This window comes from Chroicocephalus ridibundus, chromosome 7 (assembly GCF_963924245.1).
Source record: "Chroicocephalus ridibundus chromosome 7, bChrRid1.1, whole genome shotgun sequence".
NCBI lineage: Eukaryota > Metazoa > Chordata > Aves > Charadriiformes > Laridae > Chroicocephalus > Chroicocephalus ridibundus.
This window is the reverse complement of record NC_086290.1, coordinates 31,338,916-31,364,193: the sequence shown is the minus strand read 5'-3', so window position 1 is coordinate 31,364,193 and position 25,278 is coordinate 31,338,916. Positions and strand designations below refer to the sequence as shown.

At 34.9% G+C, this 25,278-nt stretch overlaps 1 protein-coding gene across 6 annotated transcripts in view; it reads right to left on the bottom strand.

Moving 5' to 3' along the window:
• Positions 1–25,278, bottom strand: part of ADAM23 (ADAM metallopeptidase domain 23) — a 79,546-nt gene that overhangs the window by 28,473 nt on the left and 25,795 nt on the right. For all 6 annotated transcript variants that reach the window (XM_063340581.1, XM_063340582.1, XM_063340580.1 and 3 more), the window contains exons 4-16: positions 24,640–24,703; positions 21,240–21,322; positions 20,483–20,546; positions 19,238–19,310; positions 18,641–18,714; positions 17,645–17,710; positions 13,235–13,306; positions 10,369–10,535; positions 8,199–8,283; positions 7,303–7,393; positions 5,642–5,690; positions 3,361–3,460; positions 773–844 (exon numbers count right to left, since the gene is read on the bottom strand). In XM_063340581.1, the coding sequence (XP_063196651.1) occupies positions 773–844; positions 3,361–3,460; positions 5,642–5,690; positions 7,303–7,393; positions 8,199–8,283; positions 10,369–10,535; positions 13,235–13,306; positions 17,645–17,710; positions 18,641–18,714; positions 19,238–19,310; positions 20,483–20,546; positions 21,240–21,322; positions 24,640–24,703 (1,060 nt within the window). The remainder of the gene's footprint in view (positions 1–772; positions 845–3,360; positions 3,461–5,641; positions 5,691–7,302; positions 7,394–8,198; positions 8,284–10,368; positions 10,536–13,234; positions 13,307–17,644; positions 17,711–18,640; positions 18,715–19,237; positions 19,311–20,482; positions 20,547–21,239; positions 21,323–24,639; positions 24,704–25,278) is intronic.

The window sequence follows — 25,278 nt, the reverse complement described above, 5'->3', positions numbered from 1 at the left end:
ATAAGTTTTTACTTCACAATCTTTCAAAAAAACAAAATTTTTCAAAAAAAAAGTACCAGCAGACAAAAGATTCGGTTCAGCACTGATGACCTGAAATTATCAGCTGGAAGAATCCTTTGTAATGCTCAAATACTAAAGTAAAGGGAAAACAGGGACATATATGCTATAGCGACACTGGGATTCACACCTGAAGCCTCTTCACAGGTGTGGAATAGCCTGTGCCAATGCATGCTGCTTAGTTACATTGCATTCAATGCAGAAAAAAAGTTAAGAAAACTAATTACGGGTGTAATTACATTTAAATACTAGAACTAGGACTCAAAGCTACAGGGCAGATTTTTGCAAAAGACATTCTTGCACTATTTCTACAATAGAGAAGAAAACAACGATTTACTTATGCTGTCCAAACACAGGCAGCTCTCTCCAAAGCATGGAAAAGGAGTGTACCACTCCAGGCACGCTATCCAGGAAAAGTAAAGGGGTAAACACTGCTACGGCGCCATTCAAAAATTGCTGGGAAACAGCAACATCTTGTCATTAGTACGACAGTGTGTGTCCTCGAACCAGGGCAGATAGGAAGCCTGTTCTGGGGACACACTCTATCTTTGCACTCTTTCTCACTTGAAAAAATGTTTTAACGCAGTCCTTTAAGTTGTTCCCTAACAATAGGCAAACAAAATTAATTTCCATAACCTTTCCCCTTCCCTTACCAATCACATAATTTATCTTAAGAGTAAGAAAGACTTGTGGAGTAATATATAACTCTACTTGCCATTCGGAAGCCGCAATCACATTCTTCTCCTGCTTCTACATATCCATTTCCACACTCGGTGGTTTCAAAGAGCTGAAAGCAAAAAAGCCCCCCCCAAAGTATCAATAAAACTAGTATCAAATGACTTTTCTGTCGCACATAGCCCATCTCTGCAATGCTACAGAAACACAGTCTCACAGAGAATATATATGCCGTGCCACTCTGATGGGGAAGGCGGCATGTTTTTCAAGAGCTGCTAGTCAGAATTGTTAAGACATAAAAGATGTACAGCTAAATCACTTGATTGCTAGCCCTCTTTAGGAGAATACTGATCTCAGAGAATTATGATAGACAGAGAGACACTAAAATAATTCTGAAGGGGATAACAACTGAACTTCATTCCAATTCTATGGAGTCTAATTTCTCTGACAATTCCTTCAAGAAACCAGTCAGTAATATGATCCCTGGGATCTACTCAGGTACCCGTACTTTCTCATGCAATTAGCTACTGTCTATGCCAGTGTCACATGTTTGTACACCAAAACAATACAAATTAAGAAACAGTGTCAAAAGGAAGTTCTATGTGCCTTATTAAGTTAGAATAACACAACCATAGTGCTAAACAGTTACTTCTGGGACCAGATATATACAATACATAAATTCTACAGTTCAGGATGATACAGATTCTATGCTGGTTTCAAAGATCATAATTTTGATTAAAAGTGATATACTGTATTTTTCAGTGTTGTCACAGAAACAATTTTGCAAAAAACTTGCCTGTTTTCAATAGAATAATTCTGCATTAAAATCCTATAAGAACATCAGGAATCCCCAATTTAACCGGGATATTAGCAACTGAAACAATTCATCATTAGAACATGGTTGAAAAGAGAATTTAAAAGTTAACAAGTTAAAATGAGAACAGGTAAATCTACAGCTAGATGACAGTGAAAGATGCAAGTAAACATGTTCTGGACGGGTTTAGTGGCAGTACAGCTGTTGAGGATCGTAAAGATATGAAACATAACATATCATATAATAGAAATTATTTATAAATTTGGATGGAATTCTTCTTCAGTACTTTGGGGTGGGGGAGGAATGCCTAATCAAAAAGAAAGAAATTTTACTTTTGTTGCATAAACAATCAATAGCACCTACAAATTTGTGTGCCAGAAGCAAAACTACACTGAAGCAATACTCGTGTGTACTCTTCTTCACTAGCAATGTCAACATGATTCAGAAAACTGAAATGTCTTTTTTTTCCTCTATAAGCTACTGTTACAACCATGTTTCAGTGGAAACAGTAAGATCTCTTATTCTGAACCTGAAATTCAGCTCTCCATCAAACAGACCTGGTTATCTGACCCGTAGCTCTTAAGAAAACAAATAGGGGTCAACCAGCGGAATGCAAGAAAATAACAGAACACACACAAATTTCCTACGGCATTAATGAGGAAATATCATGTGTTCATATATATGTCAGAACATAACTAAAAGGTTATAATTGAAAATGACACCATGGTGACTGCTTAACACAACTACGTTTTATTTACCTAAAGATTAAACACACCGTTTTCTACCTTTCCTCCCAACCTCCAAATAACAGGTTTCAAAACACTGCATGATTCCTCCCCCCTACCTCAAAGTACTTTAACTTCAAAGCTGTGAAATACTGACACACATAACACATGAAGATAACTCAACCATTCTCCTGGGACTATTTTCATGGAAGTAAACCAGATTTTTATTCCGTATACAGTCAATTTGACAATTTGTTCACATTACCTTGCTAGACAGCCATCATCAAAAAATGAAGCTGTGTTTTTCTTTCTCCCTCCTTACTCTTTTCTGTAAGAATTCTTACATTCTTATTCTATAAGCAAAGATTGCTACCCTGGGGAAAGATTAAAAAACACTCTAACAAGCAAAATTTTTTTAGTTAATTGTGCAAGGTGATGGTCTACCAAAGGATACAGAGCAGTAAACAGAACAGCCTAGTAGTCTCATGTGGTATTAAATTCTACAAGGACAGCAAGTTTGACACCATGATTAAATTGAATATTAATATTTTGGATTGATCTTACTTTGCAAAAAGAGCCACATGGAATATTTTTATACTACTCAGCTTTAGTAGGATGTCATGCTAACATTGCCTTTGAAAAAATTATGACCTTGGTAAGTTTTTAGGCGAAAAAAACCAATGGATGGTAGAAGGATACAATTATAAATTACAGAGTTTTCTAGATGTACATCTGAAATGAAATGAAGTTAACTTTCAGAACAAACACGAATACTGTCTATATGAAGTAAACTATTGATTTCTAATTTCTAGTGTGGTAACTGGAATTCTTTTTAACAACCTCAGGCAAAAAGTCAGAGAACTGAATGTATTGTGGAGCATGCACTACGACCTCACTTCTGGATTTATTTTGCACTACTCTGAAGATTATTATAAAAAATGGGAATGAACAATCAGCTAATTACAACCAACCTCAAGAAAATACCCACATAAACGTTTGAATAATTTAAGAACAGATGAGTGTTAGTGAAATTAGTACATTTTCATTACAATGTTTAGCAGAGGTGCTAACTACCATCATATTTATTACCTTTGTTGGCCTGTTGAAAAGACAGGCACCTCCCCCACGAAGTAAAAATTCTTTGTATTCTGCAATGCTGCATTTGGAGAATTTCCTGGAATGGTATACCCTAAAATGGCAAAGAATTAGCTGAGTAAATGCCTTGAAACACCAACAGTTACTGGAAGGAGGGGTCACAACATTTTTTTTAATACTGTAAATCCCAGTTTCTTACAACCACTGTGTGCAACAGTATGTCAGCTCAGTCTTATCCTTAAGCAATAAAATCAGAGCAAAAGAAAAGTTTTTAAACATTTTGCATTTTCATATTTCTATTATATAGATTACAGTACATGAAAGTGTGGTCTTCTAATCTTCTTAATAATGTGAAACCACATTATCATAATAGCTGCTATGCACCTTCCTGATTGCATGCGTAATCCAGTGTTTTCTTGGGTTTGTTTTCCCTGCAGCTTCAGTTTAAAAGATGGATTACACTCCAGATCCCTGATTTCATGCCAGGGTTTTAAAATTGTTCAATTCATCTAATCCTGTTAATGAGGTTAATTTTTCAAGTAAAATTGTAGCCAAAAGAACAGCTGTATAGGGTCAGACTAAAAATCCACTTTACCCAAATCACATCTCTGATTTCGGCCCTAAGAATATGCCCAGGGAAGAGTAGAGAACAGAGCCCGTACTACTACTTGCAGAATATTTCTCCAGCTTCCAACAATTTTCAGCTCAATGACTTTCTCAGGAAGCCTTGTTTTGTCTTATTTAATAATCATCTTTGTATTTTCTCCCATGAATTTGCCCAAAATCTTTTAGCATCTACAAGATGCTATAGCAAGAAGTTTCACTACTTAATTACAGACTGGTAGAAGAACAATTTCATCCTATTTTTTCTGTCACCTATTTGCTAGTCTCATTTCATGTCTCCTTAGTTCTTACATTGGAAGAAATAGTAATTATTTGCTATGTTGTTCATGATGTTCTCTTCATATTTCCTCATCCCCATCTTTTTTCCCAGGCTGATGAAAACATACTTTATTAGTCATTTCTCATACAGAAACTGCCTGATATTTTTATTAGCCACGTTTTGAGATCTGGGAATGAGAACTATTCACACTATTAAAGATGGGGGTAACCATGCCACAAGGAGGTTCTCCATTCCTTTCAGTAGATCACTGCTACTGAGCTGGTACTTCCCCAATGAATTATTCTATATACATAAAATGTCTTCTGGCACAGATGGAGTTAAGTGAATATTATTATCTATTATGTTACCTTATATACGGAAGAGGTTTGTTCCACAACCTTTTCTGCTGATATTTCCATCCATGACAGATACTTTGATGAGTTCACCATAGGAAGGAAGCTAGTATCTATTCTGATCAATGCCTTACTTTGGATTCCAGAAGCAAATTTAATGAATAATTTTCTGCTGCATTCATATGGTGGCTGTCAATTAGAAATCTACAGGAATGCCACACATTAATTCTATTGAAGAACCAATTTCCAAATACCATATGAAGAAACTAAGCTCCTTCTGTCTTATTTATAACTCATTTTCTCCTTATTTGATTTTTGCAATCAAACTTCCACAGTGAGCAAGAATTCTGACAGGAAGTGATTTATAAGACTCAAAAACCTATGTTTCAGAAGCTATCCTTTTCTAATTGATTCCTTACAGTATAGAGAAGAGAATCTTTGGCAGTGTGTGAGGGTAGAGGGCAATGATACACAGTTTCCTCGCACATAGATGTGCTTTCCCCTCAGACTTCACTGACCATTTTGCTAAGGATTGAGAGCACTTGCTGAAAGCTTCAGATTTCTACTTTTATTCACTGGAACAAAAGCAGAGAGATCTGTTTGCTCAAAATTAGAATTTTGAAGGAATTGGGGAAAAAGTAATTAAAATTTAGGAGGAAAATGGAAATATCACTTATCAAAACTGTATTATAACACTTTTTCAGCTGCACATAAAAAGTACAACTGCAGTTACTTAATTAAAAATATATATGCTTTTCTTTTCAATCACTGTAAGTACAGCAAAGCATTAGTGAATACACTGCATTGCACTTTGAAATATAAGATTTATTAATAACTTCCTAAAATGTGAATAGCAAAGGGAATGAATTGCTGAAAATTGAAATCATTAATCTATATGTTTGGGTTGTTCCAACTGCTTCTAGTTTTTCATTTATTAGTACTAAAACACATGGGCAAATCCCAATACATAAATATTTATGCCATAATGTAAACTATGGACTCAATCCAGAGCTCTCAATTACTGATAATTATGACATACCCCGTTTCCTCCATGATGCAACCACCCCAGGATTCAGTGCAGTCACACTCTTCTCAGACAAGAACAAAATACAACAGAAAAGGAAAGCAGTTATAAATAAGCTTACAATAAATATAAAGTACTCACTATAAAAATGGACCTTGACCAATTATACAAAGATTAGATGGTTGCTTGGCTGTACAGTTTCTAGCCCTAGAAAGGAAACCAGCCCCCATGAAGAGATACTAATATACTTAATAAAAATGCAGTACTTTCAAATTACCATATGTGCACGTTCCTAGACTCAACACAAAGTTTCAGGCAGTACAGAAAGCTAAAAATAGCTGGCAACGTTCTTCCCTGCATGCTCTCAAAAGAGGCAGCATAAGGGTATGTGCAGTACACAAGATACTGATGATTAAAATGTTGGCATTTTCTCCCCGATAAAATGTGTATAGAACACCCTGAAGGAGAATGTTACTGGTCAGGCCACGGTTTTCCCTTTGGAATAGAGTTAGTAATATGTGAATCAGCCAATCAAACATTCATTAGAAAAAGTAGTTGAGTGAAAATGGATTTACAGTTTACTTACAGCTATAGCATGTAAGTCAACAGCGACCAAATTCACAAAATCAACAGATCAACATCTTACAGTTGGTAAAACGGAAGTTATAAACTGCTCATAAAAATTATCTGCCAAAGAAGTAATATTTTCAATAAGGAGGATTCTGTATTCTAATTACTACAGAAAATCCATACTGTTTATCCTCAGAAAATATTCACAGATTATTTATATGGTTATTTCTGCTCTATCCAGGTCTTTCATCAATCTTTCTCTATGAAGGGTATCGAAATAAGGAAGCTAGGCTATCCTTGTAAAAACCTCTATCTTATAAAAAAGATTCTGATTTCCAAATTATATGAACTCTGTTTTACCTGTAATCAAAAAACAATGATATAGAAAATATTTTAGCAATTTCCAAATGTACCCAACTCAAAAGCGATGCTTTACAAAACAACATTCCTTATAATTTTCCACAGTTTCCTAATTCAGTTTTCTGAAGTGGTTTCAAAATAAAGTCAGCTTTATCATTCATGTTTTTAAAGAAGAATCAAAGACAGAAAGTAGCCAAATTGTTTACAAGATATAAGTGGAAAAACTCAACAGTTTTCTTCAGCTGCTTTTGCAGCAGCTTTTGTACCTACACTCTACATGTGTTAAGGCCATGTCAGTCTAATCTTCTGGCTGTGAAGCAGCAAAATAACAAGTTGAGCAAATGTCACCCTGGACTAGGTTAGAGCTTCTTACCATTTATTCAATTATAAATCAGGTATTTTTGTATTATAAGTGATCAATGATAGTTCTACAGGAATTACAGATTTCATTATGATAGATAAGGAGTTCTGAGCTAAATTAATGGTGGGTTTACAACTATACATTTGAATATGGGTTATGAATCTAACCTCCTGACACAGGACATCACTGAGGTCATTGCTAAGTGAGTCCTAAACTGGTGGCTTTTATTTTGATTAAACTCCATTTTTGGTGCATGTATTTCCAAAAGCAGCAATTCTTATTCTACAGTTACAGCAAGTTTGATATTTGTTTCAAATGTTAGATAGAAACAGTTTATATATTTAGCTAAGGAGGACAAAAGATGACTCCTAGTCCATGTACATACTCGGTTTCCTGGCAGCTGGCTCCCATTGTATTCCAAGGTTCTGAGCAAGACTTTGTGCTAGTTCCTGTGCCATGGCCAAAGGGAGGCCATACTGTATTTCAAGAGGAGCGCAATTAAAAAAAAAAAACCAACAAAAAAACAAAACAGAAGTTATTGTAATGAACACTCATTCTGGCTTACCACACACCTACACTTCAGTAATTCTGTACAGCCAATAACAATTCTGTGTGCACATAAGGAAAATAAACACAATGAAGTATGTAACGGAAAAAAAATTTCCTCTCAACCTGACAGAATCCCCATCTGCTGGTTAACCTACAGAAAGGAGTGTGTTTGATATATATGTAATATAGTTTTGTACAGTATGGTTAACCCATGTTAAAACAGGAGATTTTCAGGAAAAAAATAATAACTTTTAAAAAGAAAAATCAATACACAGGGACCAAATTTTTCTAGTTTTAATGTTAAAAAAAAAAAAATCAGTAAGAATTACATCAGCGCTGCAGAAGATCAAGCCTCATACTGAGAAGACCCAAAAGGAGGTTCAATGATATATTTCAAATAGTCCTGTACAAGATTTTTGTGTCTAAATTTCTGTCTAAAAGCCAATTTTAGATCTCAATAAGAGAATAATGCAGCCTGTCATATATACTAAAAGCCAATTTTAGATCTCAATAAGAGAATAATGGAGACAGGCGGAATACCTTTTAAAAGGGAAAGCACACTGAGCAGTAGTTCAATGACAATACAAGAAGGTTGGCTGTAAGAATCCTAACTTTTTAAAATGTAAATTATCTTTAAGGCCCTGAATACTGAAACATCTACTAAAATACTAAACTCTGAGGTTATAACATACAGTTTCTATTTTATTTCACTTCAGTCATGAAAAAAATTACCTCATTCACTCCTACTCCTCTGGTCACAGAGCAAACCCCTCCGAAGTAACTTAAGCTGCTCCTTTTGTAATGAAATGTCACATTCCTTACAAACAAATAAAGAAAATACAACACATCGATATTGAGCACCAAAAACTCAGTGAAAGCTCACACTTTCACACATACTATGATATATTGCATGCATATTAATCCTCATATAACATCAAAAGCAACTGCAAGTTTACAAAGAGAACACCGACACCAAAAGAGTCAATTAGACACCTTTGACAAAAATACTATTTTTATCTTGTAGAGTCAGAATCAATCCCAATCCACAAACAAACCAAGCAGACAAAGCTAGAGTACCAGATTCCTAAGAAAATACAATGATAACATTTTCTTTAAAAAGATAACAATATATTCCAATTTCTAATCCGTCAAGAAGGGATTCTGTACTGAAATGTGTCAGTGTTGAGAATTTTTTAAATTATGCTCCTAATCCAAACCAATTTAAGTCCTAGTTTCAACTCCAAATGAAAAGACTGAGAAGTATACCTAAAGGGAAAGTAATTTAATATTGGTCTTTAACCCTGCCTTCTTTATTTTATGGTTAATCACTGGGGAGGTGGTTCTGAACAACTGATATACCACATGATAATTATATTTAAATGTGCTTTTTTTTGAAAGCGGCTAAGCCCCAAATAATTAAATTAATGTAATCTGGAAGATATAAATTATTCTATAAAATGTGTATAAATGATTATGAATGATACCTATTTTAACTTCATGGGTATAATAATAAACCTATACATAGCATAAATCTGTATCTGCATAACAAATATAGCTACTCTTTGAAAATTAAACTATTTTACAATAGCAGAATCAATGTCACTTTTATTTTTTTAAATGTCAGGATACTCCAGACAGGTATATATTTACTTTTTCAGAACATTCTGACAGCCATCAGAACTTTCAAACTGCAGTTTAACTATATTAAATGATTAAAGCTAGATGCTTTACAAGAGACAGAAGCACAGTACGGGCTGAGGCTGGCAGGCACTTCTGGAAGTGGTCTTAGTTCAATCCCCTTGCTCCAAGGAGGCTCAGCTGGAGCAGGCTGTTCAGGGCCATGTTCCATTGGCTTTTGAACATCTCCAAGCATGGACACTCCACAGCCTCTCTGGGCACCCTGTTCAAGCATCTGCACAGGGAAAGGGTCTTTTTTCCCTATGTTTAAATAGAATTTCCTGTATTTCAGTTTGTGTTTGGTACCTTTCACCACGCACCACTGAGAAGACTCTGTTTGCCCACGGGCAAACTCTTCACCAAGTGACACAATATATGCATAAAAGTAATTAAGAGTGCACATCATCAGCACTTTGCATATCGTATGAAAAACACAATTAGTATTGTGCTGCAATGCCTGTGTTAAGGCAGTACAGCTATGACAGACACTGGAGGAGAATATTCATCCCCTATTTTTATCTTCCTCTGAAGAAGATGAATGATAGGAGAATCACACGGAAGACATCTGTCACTCCATCCTTGTAGTATGTCATGCTGCTGGGAGAAGGCTTAAGATCTTTACGCTGCACAGGGAGCACACTCTTCCTCCTCTTCACTTACAATGCCAGGAAGTAAAAAAAAATACTGTTGGTTAAGGCTGATGTCGTGCCTAATGATGCGAGTGGACTTTCCCCTCAAAATGCATTGTGTCTCAGAAAACAATTCATTACAGCTCTAAAGGAGGAGACCTTCCATTAACAAATCATCACTGCAGCCACACGTGTGACTAAATATAGTAACTGGAATGCTCTTGTGGCAACACATAATACTGTCAGCTCTGCCCTCTCCTGCTCTTTACTGGAAAGCAGTACATTACACACCTGATTAGCAAAACTACATGTCCTTAAGTGCTCTTCAGAAGACACTTCAAATACGTGACATTGTCTCCAGGTTGCAAAGACATTAAAGTTTCATTATAGATACATATCAACATGACCATATACCACACCTATTAAAAATAGACTAACACGTTAAAAAATAGAGTAAGCTTCCTAAGGAAGGCAGATGTTGACTGATGTAGTGACTACAAAGCAAAAGTAAGCAAGAAGAGACAGGTAGATAAAAGTGGTAGACAGAAAAGTACATAAAACTGTAATAGTCTAAACAACAGTATAATGGTACATACGATAGCAGGTGCACAGCATCAGCATGCTGTTTGATGTAGTGCTGTCGATATTTGGAGAAATCATGAAGCATCTGCAGAGGGTCAGGGTGAATATTAATATGATCTTTCTCTGTCCAAGTTTCCACGGCAACAAGAACCACCCTGGTGTTCAGCTGTTCCTTGTATATCTGAGGGCAGAGACAGGACAGGCACAGGAGTAGAACACTGGGTCAAACATGCACAGTTAGCCAGTAAGAGTAAAGCGGAAGGACAAGAGGGATAAAGCAGGAGGGAAACATGGGAAACAGTTAGCTGGTAATGCCTAAAAGTTAATATTCTGATCATCTTAAATTTTATGTTTTAGAGGACAAAAAAAATACCCTTGTTGCTTTTTTTGAGCTACTCCCTTTTCTTTAAAATTCTCCTGACAAATAATTTCACGACTGAGTTTTACAGAAAACCCGTGCAAGAAGCAGCAAAGAAGAAATGTAAAGGCACACTGGGTGATCTCAAAGAAAAAGAAAAGAAACATCTCAAAGACAAAGAATAGCCAAAGCCAATTCTTAAGTCAAGATTAAATAATTTCTCAGTTCTCCAATATATCCAAAATTTAATTCACATAATCCTTGATTTTCATTTATAGTATGATCACTTTATGCTACTAAAGTCATGTGAGAATTAAGTAAGAATATTATTTTTTTTTCTTTTACTATTAGCGTCACTGTAGCAATAGACAAGGAAATGAAAATCAGGCTCTAATAATTACAAAACGGCTTTAAAATATCCATTTTAACTTTGTGCATGGTACTTCATTCTGAAATAAAACTGCTGCTCTCCTTAGGTTCAGGTCATAAAATGCCAAGTTTTATTAACTAAGGTTATTCAGAACATGCAAATCTACAAAATATGCACTCCTTATCCACAATAGACAGTCTGCCCATCAAAACTCTTACATGGGACACGAAGAACACTTACTGATCATACTTAGTTATGATCTAAAGCACTGAATAATTAATCCATTGGCTGCCTAATGCATAAAATACACAAAAAGCAAGTTACTTGGTCAGTCCCATGAGGCATCATATTAAATACATGCTTTTATTATAGTTTTCTGAATTATACCTACAATACACAACATGAATTGCAAATATCCTCCTGCATTTATGACAGATATTTATACTGAATAAACTCGCACTGTCTAGCACGCTAGTTATTTTGTACCAAAACAGCATTGTCCTTATAAAAAAGTCAATGCATAATATTCAGCTTCAGAAAAAAAGGCAAAAAATATAGGAGCAAGAGAGAGCAACCAGCTAAGCTCAATTTCGTCCAAGAACTTTGAAGGAAAAAATAATATTAATATGCTTCAATCTGAGGGAGACAGGCTGAGAACATACACAGAAAATGGTTAATGGCATGAGAAAAATCAATAAAATTAAACCCCAGAAATTATATATGAGTAGATCAATAAAGACTTTACTTCTGTATAGGAAATATACAACTATTTCCTGAAGCAAACAGGAAGTAAAGAATGGAAGAGGGGGCAGAGAACCTGGAAGCCTCCGTAAGCCAGTATCTTTTTCCCAGTAATATACCAGTAAGAAATAAAGCCCACTCCCTGGGAACACAAGGGAATAACAAGGCGAAAATTCCTGCTCCTTTTCATGCTTTGTTTAAAGAAAAGGCCATTAAGATGTCATTTTGCAAGATCTCTATGATGAGACTGAATTCTACACTGGAGGGAAGTTGAATGTTTCTGTATACACACATAAAGCAAATAAAAATGGAAAAACAGAAGGAATAGTCAGAGAAAGGAAAGACAGATTAAATAACTTTTATTAAAATGCAGAAGAAATATGAAGAAATAATGATCAGGTGATAAAAAAATTAAGATGCCAGCCTTTCTTTGGGAATGTACAATATAAATTGCAGAAATACTATTTCAATTATTAATATTTTTATCTGCTTTTGTAACTTTTCTTCATACTGGCATTTTCAAACCATTACACAAAAATATTCCAAAACACTTCCAGTACTTCATGTATTTTAAATATATTCACCTATATTTTCAATATACATACAGTATACATAATACTTCATATGTAAGATATTAAGAACAAATACTTTATTGCTTCCTCCAAACTAAACAAACTGTTGACAATGTTTTGCACTGAATCATATCACACAGTTCTATTGGTATCAATAACATCATATGAAAAGGGGACTTTGAGTCAGAATTTTGCTAGCCATTGTATTTATCACTACTACGGAATCTATGCTATTTTCACTACAAACATAGCTCTGAAATGTGTGTAGTCACTACAAGTATATCAAAAAGAGAAAAAAATCAAATTTTACAACAAAACTTATTTTTAGTTTATATGCTGTATGTGAAATTTTTCTAAATTTAGTCACAGGTACAAGTATGGTATCCGTGTCAGTGCTACCCATTTATAAGGTAGTATGCTGAGATTTTGTTTGTTTTTAAGCAATATACAGATTTATAAAGGAGAATTTTTATTCACACTCTTTTTCTCCCAATAGATAAGTGCATCCTTTGTGAACTATACTTGCAGCTTCACAAATCTACACTTGATTAAATCTCATTCTTAAGCAGTGACAGACATTGAAAGCGCCTTCAAGTTTGAAATCCCCCATGCCAAGAGCAAACTCTGTCAATTGCAAGCTTTGAGAAAATGCCAAGGATAATCTAGTGGTTTCTTACACATTCACATTCTTCTGCAGAGGAACTGGAAATGTGCTTTTAAAAAAATGACCAGCTATAAAAATTACATTTTATCCTGGTATCTGCTAATGCTAACTTTTTTAATACAGCACTAAACTAAAAGTCAGTGATGCAGTTTTCAGAAGAAACATTGATACTTACAGCATCTACAAGGTTTACCACAGACTTTGCAAAATTGTTTGTGTATACATTTGAAGAACGGTGCTTTTTGAACTAAAAGGAGAAGAAAAAGTAGAACACAGTGAGAACTTAAATATTTATTATTAATTCTTGATTTTTACAGGAGGAAAAGAAAATTAATATTTTAAGAAAGAGCAAGGGAAAAACTCAAGAAGCTTTTCAGATCACAGCCTATATCTCATATTCCAGAATTCCTGAAAGACAAAGGAAGCCATTTATGCTAGACAGCTTTCCACATCTATAAAAGGAGCATTTAGCCACAAGAAATATCCTATTTAGAAACAGAGTTCAAATGTTTGAGACAAAATTACAGGTAAACATGAGCATAAGTATGAGCTGAAAATTGAGGGGATGCTGTACCAATTAAAACTGTGCTTAACCTGATGAGTAAAATATCATAGACTGTACTAGCCACATACCATGACTATAATTACAAGACATGAAGATGAAGCCTTTACCATTTGTCCTGTGTACAGCTCTGTGCAAAGGCATCCTTTCTCTACTATAGCACCAGACTTCTATGACAAGTAGCATTAGTTATACCAAAAGGCAAAAAGGAAGAGGGAGTGCATGGTAAAAGTAAATATGTGTTTGAATACAGAAAGAGTTAAGCTGAGTATCTTAAGTTTTAAATTCAATTTTTTCCATTTCTGTAGACTTAGATAAGCTGTATTACAAGTTCTGCTTCCTAATTTCTGTGCATTATAATTATTTCACGTCCTTCATCCTGCCCCACAAGTCCCCTCCATTCCAAGTCAACTTTTCCAAAGATGCTGCTATGATATCTGAACATGAACCCATAGTTTTCAAAAAACTGAAAAACTGTAAACCAAAATTGCATTACACAATATGATTTGCAGGCAGGAAAAACAAGTCTTCAAAATTTCATAGAAAAGGAACACAAAATTGCATAGAAGAAAGAGGGTAAAAAGTCTTCATTAAAAAACTCTCACTAATTTCAACTGCTGGTTAAAAGCAACAAATCTCATCACCTCATGAGCAAACATTATCAAGTTCCATGAAAGTGTCAGCTATTCCCACTCCGAAACACGGTACCCAAAAAGAGGCCTTGAAACAAGAGGGTCTGACTCTTCTCTGAGAAACTGAATAGCTACTCTCATCAAGTAAGTTAGATGATTAACTGTCTTCCCAGATCAGAATTACAAACCAGACAAATCCTCTGTTTTCCAGAATTATGCTTGGTGCGAAGGTGAGAGTAAAATTGGAAGACATATATGCTTTTAAAATTAAATAATCTTTTTCTCAAATTGCAAGTCAGAAGAATGACATGCACACTATACTGTTAGATAGCAGATTTTCTATCCCTTTAAATTCCAATTATTTTTGCACAAGCTATCTAGTTTTATATGGATGAAATGCCATAGAGATAACAAAAAGTTCATCAAACTTAAGGACTACACTCATTCATTTGACTGCAGGAAGATAAATTTTTTACATATGCAGTTACTCACTGTTACATTCCACAATGCTTCAGCACACCCACAGCAGGTTTTAGTACCCAAAGATCCTACAACATAGGGTTGCAGAGACCCCTCACCTGTAACCATTCTCAAAAAAAAGCACTTTCAGTTACAGTGCTAGTAGGCACTTTGGATCTACACTGAGCAGAGTATCCGTATCACAGGACTCTCTTTGGTCCCTGGGGAACCATGATACTAGAACAAAATAATAGGAGAGGGGGGAAGGGTGGCTTTGGTTTTTTGTTTTGAGCCAATCCCAAACTCTCCCAGAAGTGGAAAGTAAAATAATATGCTCTGGAAAATGTTCTGATTTTCATGAAAGTATTTAAATACCATATGACATAATGTGTTTAAACACAGCTCCTAAAACAGAAATTAAGCTAGGTCAGTAAAAAGTGAAACAAGGTAATTAAATATGTTTAGCTGTGTCTGTAGTGTTACAGGAAAGGAAAATTTTTTGAAAATACATAGTATTAATCACTTAACAACATAATGTCCCAAGAGGTTTAAGATACTTCTTGCAACACAGAATCTTCCTGCAGGAGAAATATGACCTCTACTGGTAAGCAGGAAACATTGAAAGTACATTTAGGGAGCTCCTGGATTGGCAGGCTTTAACTTGTAATTGTGAACACTTTCTTAAGTATATCCATTTTATTCCTTGAAAAGAGTTATTACCTGCTTCTGAGTCACTGACAACTCTGAAGCAAAAAAAATCTTGAATGCTTGTGGTCTAAAGTTCTAACAAATAAAGCCTGAGAAGAGACAACAGTTAGTGCCTGTAACAAATGTAGTGAACAGGATGGTTGTCCTTTAAGCATGTCTGTAATACTGGAGGCCAGAGGAAACAGAGAGACTTAGAAATACGACCTCTTTATAAGGAACACCAACTACAGACCTCAAACAAGATAAAAAAATGTCCATAACTTCAGTTACTGTGCCCAACCCCTAAACAACTAATACGTGAGCACTCTTACAATAATCTCCTACCAGGTGGCTTTGCAAGTGAAAACAGTTAAAGAAATTTCTGTCCTACTCTTTCCACCCATTCGAATTCCCCCCAAATTGCTGAATTGACACAGATTAAATATAGGTTATTTTTATCCAGACTACTTCTAAGATTTATAAAACAGATAAGGGAAGGTTGTATTATCTTATTCAGCGCTAGAACAAGTACTGCATCCTGTTCTGATATCTGCTATTTCTGGCTCTTTAAAATCATCCCTCAGCATTGACAAAGAGCCTACAACAACATAAAGCGTTGGGAAAACACACAGTAGAGTGAGAGATGCGAGGAGCTCTTACAGAAACTTAAAAGTTCATTTTACTTGCATATAACATAAGCAGAAACTGTTTTCTCAATAGAATTTGATTTAAAAATTCCATTGGTCTGATTTTTTTCCAGTCATCCCTCAAGAGAAAAGGGGAAAAAAAAGTGGGTTTTTTCTTTTTTTTTTTTTCCCTAAAATCAGATGACAAACACTTTCTGAATCGAATAAGAAACTTATCTTGCACTTAATTATAAATCCTGTTTATACATGTGGAATAGCCAGGAAGAAGCATCACATAGTTTTGTCTATATATTTTGCCACATTCAAATGTAAGTGAGTAAAACTAAACTCAAAGTAAGAAGTTCTGACCTCTTTCTTCATTACTTTAAGGATCAATACCTTAAGGATCAACACCAGGGGTCAATACTTGGACCAGTATTGTTTAACATATTCATCAACGACCTGGACGAGGGGACAGAATGTATGCTCAGCAAGTTCGCTGATGATACCAAACTGGGAGGGGTGGCTGACACCCCAGAGGGCCGTGCTGCCATCCAGCGTGACCTGGACAGGCTGGAGACCTGGGCAGAGAAGAACCTAACGAGGTTCAACAAGGGCAAGTCTAGGGTCCTGCACCTGGGGAGGAAGAATGTCAGGCACCAGTATAGGTTAGGGGTGGACTTGCTGGAAAGCAACTCTGAAGAAAAGGATCTGGGGGTCTTGGTAGACAGTAAATTATCCATGAGTAAGCAATGTGCCCTTGTTGCCAAGAAGGCTCCCCAGTTCAAAAGTGACAGGAAACTGCTGGAGAGAGTCCAGCGAAGGGCAACAAAAATGATTGAGGGATTGGAGCATCTCCCTTATGAGGAAAGGCTGAGAGAGCTGGGACTCTTTAGCCTGGAGAAGAGAAGGCTGAGGGGAGACCTTATTATGGCATACAAGTATCTAAAGGGTGGGTTGAAGGAGGATGGAGCCAGCCTCTTTTCAGTGGTTCCCACTAACAGGACGAGTGGTAACGGGCACAAGCTGGAACATAGGAAGTTCTGATCAAATATGAGAAAAAACTTCTTTACGGTGAGGGTGACAGAGCACTGGAACAGGCTGCCCAGGGAGGCTGTGGAGTCCCCTTCTCTGGAGACTTTCAAGACCCCGCCTGGATGCAGTCCTGAGTAATGTGCTCTAGGCAATCCTGCTTTAGTAGGACTAGATGATCTCTAGAGGTCCCTTCCAACCCTGAAAAATTTCGTGATTCTGTGATAGGATGTAATTTTAGAATGTTTAGCATGTTTATTCTGGACGTAAACGTTTTGCTGCTTTACTTTGTTGGTCATGGGCATATTAAATTATCCATATGATACCAAAGTGTTTCAGATGTATTTTGGATATATATATTCAATTAATATAAATATATATATTGAATATATAATTGCTGTAGAAAATCTTACGTCACGTTAAACATTATTGGGTATTATGGCCTATACTGTGTCTTACAGTACAAATGGTAACAGTTGCTGATAAGCAAAATATTTGACTGAAAAGTTGCTGACGTAGCACAATGCTGTATATTAACCTACAAATTATAATCAAAAGGAAGATTAGCACAGAATTGATATACTTACCATTTTATTGTCATTGACTATCATGAGCTCCAGATATTTCATTTCTTCGAAGATACCACGAGATACCTGATAGATTAAAGAAATTGTTTGAGAAATCATGAAGATGTAGTTATTTTCAAAAATAACAATGGCTGATTTAATAGGATTACCCATAAGTATTACGTAGGGTGTGTAAACCTGTAAAAACTGGGTCAGATGTTCAAATAGGGTAAATAATCATAGCTCCAGTAACTTAGTGAGTTATGAGAGACACCGTCTGAGAATCTGACTCACTTCATTAAGAATGTTTAGAGTCTGTTCTTTTTGGTTCAGCACAGAAGCGACCACTGCTTCCCTCCTCTCTTATTTTCACAAAGGAGAAAAATCTCAAACACTAAAAACTCCTGGTCTACCGTACTATTCATCACAGATTTAATGAGGAAGGAAGTTACTAAAAATAGACGTGCCTCAAAAAACATGCTGTGGATTGTGCAACTCAGTGAAGAAATACAGATTAATCTTCTTTAACTTAATTGCCCTAACTGACACATACGCATGTGCAGATCATGAGGACCGTCTGCTTCTGTTCTCTCAGTAACTCAGTTCTGGGCGTCCTCATTTGGATTTTTAATTTAATCATGCTACTTAACGAGCCAAATGAAAATAAAGTCAGATATCTACAAAGTAGTACAACTTCATTCAAAATTATTCTTTATCCTCAAGCAGACTCAAAACTTAAAATTCTAAACTCATTTTCACTACTAAATTTCCATTCAATTGATGTATAGTATTACTGTCACTTTAGAAAGTTTATCCACTTTTCTCCAAAGATTCTATTTTTATAGAATAGTCATCTTGTTTTATCATTTGATAATTGTATTATGTGACAATATTAATCTACCAAAAATGCTTGTTTTCTAAAGTCTATGTTCTCTCAACATTAAAAAAATCTGGAAATTAGTGGTCTTGGTTTTGGTTTTATAAATGGTCTTAATTCAGGGTCACACTTCTACTCACTGCTCTCTTTCTTCTCTTTCTCCTCAGCCACTGTAGTTCAGACAGAAAGGGCCATTCAGAACTAGATTCAGTCTCTGTACAAATTACAATTTAAGAATTTCATGGCATTATTTTAAACTACGTTTGTACACTGTCCAAACCAAAAGTAGATTAAGATCATCAAAATTAGAAACACCTTTGATATTGAAAAGTTCACTTTTTAAAATATAGAAAATGTAAACTATCTCATACCAAAACTCAAGTCATTTAGAAATCTAAAGTTAGAATTAAAGCATGCAAGGGGAGGTAAAGAGATTGTAACCTGGGCTTAGAATATACGTTTTCTTCCATCTCATGTCCTCAATAGCATTAATATCACTGATTAAATTAAAGGATTTGCAGAAGAAAGCTCAATACAGGTCTTCATGGATGAAAACAATTCAGCTGTGTTTTGACAACTCTAAATTTTATTGCAATTGTAAAAAAAGTCAGGTTAGTATCTATTTTTCAAGTTTTTCTAAATTTTATACAGACTGTTAGCCTAATATTCAAATTTTTCAAGTTATATATACAATTATTTCCAATATTGAATAATTCATAACATAAGCAAAAACATACCAAGGTCCTGCAACTGCTTGGAGGCTTGTGTTCCATAAGTTCTTTGGATGATATGTGGCCTACTTTTACTTTCCTGATAAGAAAGATAAGTGACATTTTCTTCTAATTAATAATGTCAAGTTAGAAGTGAGGCACTTCTTTCAGTATTTATAATTTTTATTATTTTTCCATAAAATGCAAGCAACCTTAGTACCAATTTGGCATATTACTAATTTAAAGCAATCTATTTGCAATCCTGAACAAATCATGGAACCTCTCTGCTTCAAGAACGTTCACTACACTACAAAACTGAAGTACCACAGATGTCTTTAAGATGACTGGAATAAAGTCTTTCAAAAGCAGTAGTCTTAGAGAACACAGACAATTTATTCCAATAAATCAAATTAAAAAGTACATATCTAGTTGAAATCTTCCACAGATGAAAAGCAGCTATTACTATTTATGACAAAAATGTATCTTTCTAACTGCTGCAAAATGCAAGAAATAATCAATACACTATCTTTAAGAGGATTATTTCACCCTGTCTTGTTGGTGTATTCAACAAAGGAGAAGACTTTCAATGCATATTTTCTTTAGAAATCTGACATGCCCCAGATTATCACATTTTGGTATCTGCTCTAGAAAACAACCGTCTTTTCTTCCGTAACACCTCCTCCACAGAGCCTGCCAAAACAAGCAATTCTTTTCAAAGGGTAGGATGCTACTGGTCTGTAACTTCCATGAGAAATACATAACATATTGAAGGAAAATATTGCGTATTTTTGCTGGGATTTTGGTTTTGGTTTTTTTGGGGGGAGGGTCTCTTTGCGGAAACGTGGTAGGTCAAAGACCAATCTGATGCAACTATTTAGAGAGGGATGAATAAACGACTTCCAGAGATCCCTTTTATGAATTTATAAATCCTTTAGTTCAAGTACTAGAGCAAATTGATAAAGGCTTTTTGGCAATCCATAACCATTTGCTATGGAAATGGTCTTATTAGTCTACTCCCAACATCAAAATGATCAACAATAACTAGGAAAAGAAAGACTTAAGAAAAGCAGAGAAAAATCTTAGGTAATTCATACTTGCACATTTCTTGCCTTAAATAAATTCCAATCAAGTGTTTTAAAAAAAAACTTTGTTTTTTCGTATAAATGCATGAGAGAGGTCACTCATTTATTGATTTATTCTAATACTTTTATTTGCTTTTACTTGAGCGCTCTTTTTCCCCAAACCAAATAGATTAGATAAAAATAAACTTACTGTACTGTGGGTCAGATCCACTGGTTCTATCAAGTACAAATAAGTACTATCTTCAAACATGCCACTAGAACATGGAGAAAAATAAGTGATATTTAGGATTACATGGCAATTAATTTGACTTCAGGATATGATTTTTGACAAGACAAAACCAAACTCAGGGCTGAAAAACTGATCAACATTAAAATAAATTCCATGTATGTTCATTACTACTGTGTGTGGCTAAAGCCAAGAATTTTTTTTAAAAGGTCATGCACATTTTAATGAAGTAACACTGAATGTAATGGCAATGCAATGATAAAGCACCCAAAAGACTAAAGATTTGACCTTGGAAGGAGGAATCCCTAAGACGCACATAAGCATGCAGAATATAATCACCAGCTGAGTTGCACTTAACAGAAAATAATCCTAATGAGGACTAATTTCTTATATTTTTTTCCTTGTACAATCTAACAAAAAGATTTTTCTATTGGCTGACAAAATTATATGTGAATATTGAGCATGCAAACTGCTGAAGTACAATCATTGTTTATCCTTTACCATAAGTCATCTGGTGAAATATTTATTTGCACTTACCATATTCAAAACTTTCATGGGACAGCACCAAAAGACCAGCAGTTTTGCATAGCTGGTACCGGCATTTCAAAACGTCAAAAATCTTTGGGCCTTTAGAGTTTCAGTCCCTCACATATTAAGAGATCATATTAAAGAGTAACAATTAGTTAATAGCCTCATTTGTAAAATGAGAACATGCACTTACTGAAGTCCATTACATGTTGAAAGAGCAACTTTGGAATCCTTGATACCTCTGACATTTCCATGGTAGTAACAATGCTCTCCGCCCTAATAATGTTTAAAAAACAAACAATGACAAGCACAAAATTATCCCGATTTAATGTCTTGCTTAAAACCAAGGAAAAAAAGATCTAACACCTTGCATTATGTAAATTTCAGAGAAAGCAGTGATTGCTAAACTAAATACCAATGACTAGCCCTAATTTCTTATAAGAGAAAAACTGTGCCCAGTAAAGATTAATTTATATAAGTCTTCAAGCCATATCATGGGTTATTCTTTTTTTGAAGTCACAGCATTCTTTATCCTTTTTTTTTTAAGTGCATTTCTTTTCTGTAAATTGATTCTGTAAAAATATTATGTAAAGCAGTCTACATAAGCATTGAATTGCTTCTTGTTGTGTTCCAGGTCTGTTAAAATTACAAGTGATACAGTGTTCATCAATCACCTGGCATATATTTGCCTTAGACCTGGATTCTACCAATTTTCTCACTAAAAATTTATCAACTAACATGTTACATAATTAGACTGTAGGTACCAACATCAGTAATGATGAATGAGCTAGAAAGTGACTCTGGTTTAGCAACACTAAAGTCTACAGTTGCACTTTTACTGTATATATCAAAAGGCTACTAAAAGTCAACTCTTGATTTTAACTGCATAAAACTCCAAACAGATGCAAAACCCAAATGATTCCAGATTGGCAGGATTTTTGTTTCTCTAAGGAAGTCAGCAGTCACGTTTTAAACAAGGTCCTGCCTTTTATTTAAAAACTAACAAAATTTAAATTATCAAAACTGCGATCCAAAACCTCAGTTCTCAAAGGCCCTAATGATATGAAGTAAGGGAAGCCCTGCTGAATGCTGCACTGCAAGATTTTAACAGTCAACTGATGCAGGGATTAGGCTGAATAGAATTAGTGCAAAATGTGCTACCAAATGGGCATGCAGTGAAGCTCTGTGTATAGTCTTCCACTTCTCCACGAGAGTGTTAGAGGCTTACAGGACTATTTATCATGACTAAGGGTAAAATAAACTGACTTCATAGGAATGGTTCAACCGAGTAAACACGAAGAGCATATTTATTTTCTATCAACAGAAACAAAGCATCAAGGGCAACATTAACAGACTGTACAAGCTATGAATGTTTAGAAAGAAACCAAGAAACATTACTTGGACTTTCTAAAGCATTACTTTTACTTTTCTAAAGAAATCTAGTGAATTTAGAAGCTGTAAAATACCAGAAATTCTGCTGCTATATGTCAGTGAAGCTAAAATGAGGAAAACTGAATGATACTAATTTACCTCACTTAAGTAGTTGGTCTTTAATGTCTATCAACAATAATCCCAGCTAAATTAAAAAGTATTCTCAAAAAGTTTTATTAAAAACCCTTAAGTGTGGTTGGTTCACACACATTGTTTGAAAAACGTATCATTCATCATCAAAATATTCTTAATTCTGATGTCATGTCATCTGAATTCCAACAAGCATATTGGACTCACTCCTTCTGCAATTATTATAATCAAGGAAGTATCAAAAATGTAAATGCTCTTTGTTTAGATAATGCACAGCATTATTTACATTTTGCACCTTATTTAATGAGTTATTCAGTTTCTGAATGAAATTCCTAACAGACTACTGTGCATAATTAAAACAAAGTACTACACAGAAAGCAATCACTACATATTTACCTTTCCATCAGTAAGAATGCATAAGCCATGCTTTTTAACAACTTAATCGTTATTGTCTTTCTCACACAAGTAACTTTTCAAGAATTTTTTTTAGAAGATGGTCATCCAAGTAAAGCAATTGCTGTTTGCTCTTCATTGTTTTCACTCTTGTAATAAACTATCCCTTTCTAGAAAATGCAATACTTTTCATCAAGATCTCACTTCTTTACATCCACGTCAGGAAACAAAACAATCTTTTACTTATTCAGGTCTAAAAAAGGATTAGAAAACACTGCAAAAGACCAAGATACAGTCCTTATTTGATCTCCTACACAAATTGTGTGTATATTCTCTGAACTTATAATGAAGCCTTTTACAGATTAATGTGACCTCAGGAGCTCTATTATTGTTTCTAAATAAATCAATTCAAAAAACATCCCCTAGGAAGTTTGGATCAAGTTACTGCAGCATGCAAAGGTAGTCCATTTGCTGAGTCTAAAGTTCTAATATAATTTTCCAGTCAGATTCATGATTCAGCAACCGCACTGCTCAATGCCAGTGCTGCAGCTGACAATTGCATGAGCTTGTCTAAATGCCAGAGGGAATTGTTTTCTTGCATCATTTAGCATTTTTGCCTATTCTGCAGAGTACTGAGTCTTAATGAAACAACTTCCTTAGAACGTTACATGAAACTATTTTTCTTCTTCAGTGGAAGAAAACAAAACAGTATATTGCAATAATTATACTGCAATGTAATTGCTTAATTTTGCCCTGATCTGAGATATAATGTTTTATTTGAGATTCTCTATAACGAGGGCAAAATAATAAACTAGACACCTAATACTTGGACAAACAACAGTCCCAACTTGCTGAAGGCATAAATGCAACTTGAATGTTTGCTTCCTTCCACTCTAAATAGAGAGGTATTTCACATGTAATAAGCTCACAACAAATATTCCAGCATTCATACCAAATATGAAAAAGCCGCTCCCTGAAAATAGAGTTTATAACCTTCCTAGGAACGTACCAGTCCTCATTTTGTTACTACAACAAACAAAAAGACTGATCTGGTTCCATTAGTGAGGACTGAACTATCTTGCATAACTTTAATCTCTTTGTCTTTGGATCAATAGCCTATGGCACTGAATTCAATTTGGGAGTTAGTTTGACAAATGTAATTAATTGGATGTCAAGCAATATGCTGGTTTTGTAATAACTGAAACCTTAGCCTCTGGAGTTAAGTTTTTCATTTACTGTTTCACAACTGTATAATTCTTGCAAAGAAAAGTCACGGCAAGTTTTTTTGGTTTGTTTGAATGTCCTATATTACCATTATCACTTCCCCTTGCACTTTGTGCTAAGGACATGTAAATAATTAACGAAGACTATACTCACGGTGACTTAAACCCTTCCACCCCCTACATTTTACAAGATGTAATTGTTCTGGCAGTATCTGGATGATCTTCACTGCTACCACCAACCACTGCCTACCCCTCACTCCAACACACAGCTTTCCTTTTTTGTACAGTTCTTCTTGCATTACTGAGGTATCCTTACAAGATGAGATCACAGTTACCTTGTAGGTGTGGAAAAAGGCTTCTGGCAGTTTAGAGTCTTGCAAAACTTTCTTTTTTTAACAATTTATTGGTATAATTCCTTTAGAAAGACCATTCTGACACATTTTAAGAGCACAATACCTTAGAAAACTTCGGTTTCCCATCTTCATAATGAATCTCCACATAATTGGAAGATAATAAGTCACTGTCAAAGAAAGGAAAAAATCAAGATGACAAAAATCTGAATATTCTTTGTACTGCTATGGGTGGGTTTGAGTTTTTTTGTTAGAATCTTCAAAACATTTTTTTTTTCTTGTAAATTAGTTTAAAAAAATCAAGCAGCTTGTGTCCAGTAAATGGCTTGCTGGTACACTAGAAGTCAGTGTTATTGAAGGGGGAATTTCATTCTGCAGTCTAATCCCCTGTATTTTAGCTTTACAATTAGATTATCAGCCTTTTAAATATGCAAAAAAATATCCCATGGCTTTAGAACTCTGTTTGCTGCCAGTAACTGGTACTGACAAAATGTATGTTTAGTTCATTATTGTTTTCAAATAAGTTTTATATTTTGTCTGAAACTTAAACAGGGTATATGTAAGGCTGAACAAATACATAAAATGATTGTTCTGAAGACAAGAGTGTATACTTTGCCTGTACCTCACTTTCACAACTGCAAATACTCAATTTTTTCCAAAACCAGTAATGTTCTTTAAAAAAAAAAAAAACAATGCACAGAAAAGAACACCATACTACCCCTTTTCTTCCTTTCACTTTTTTTTC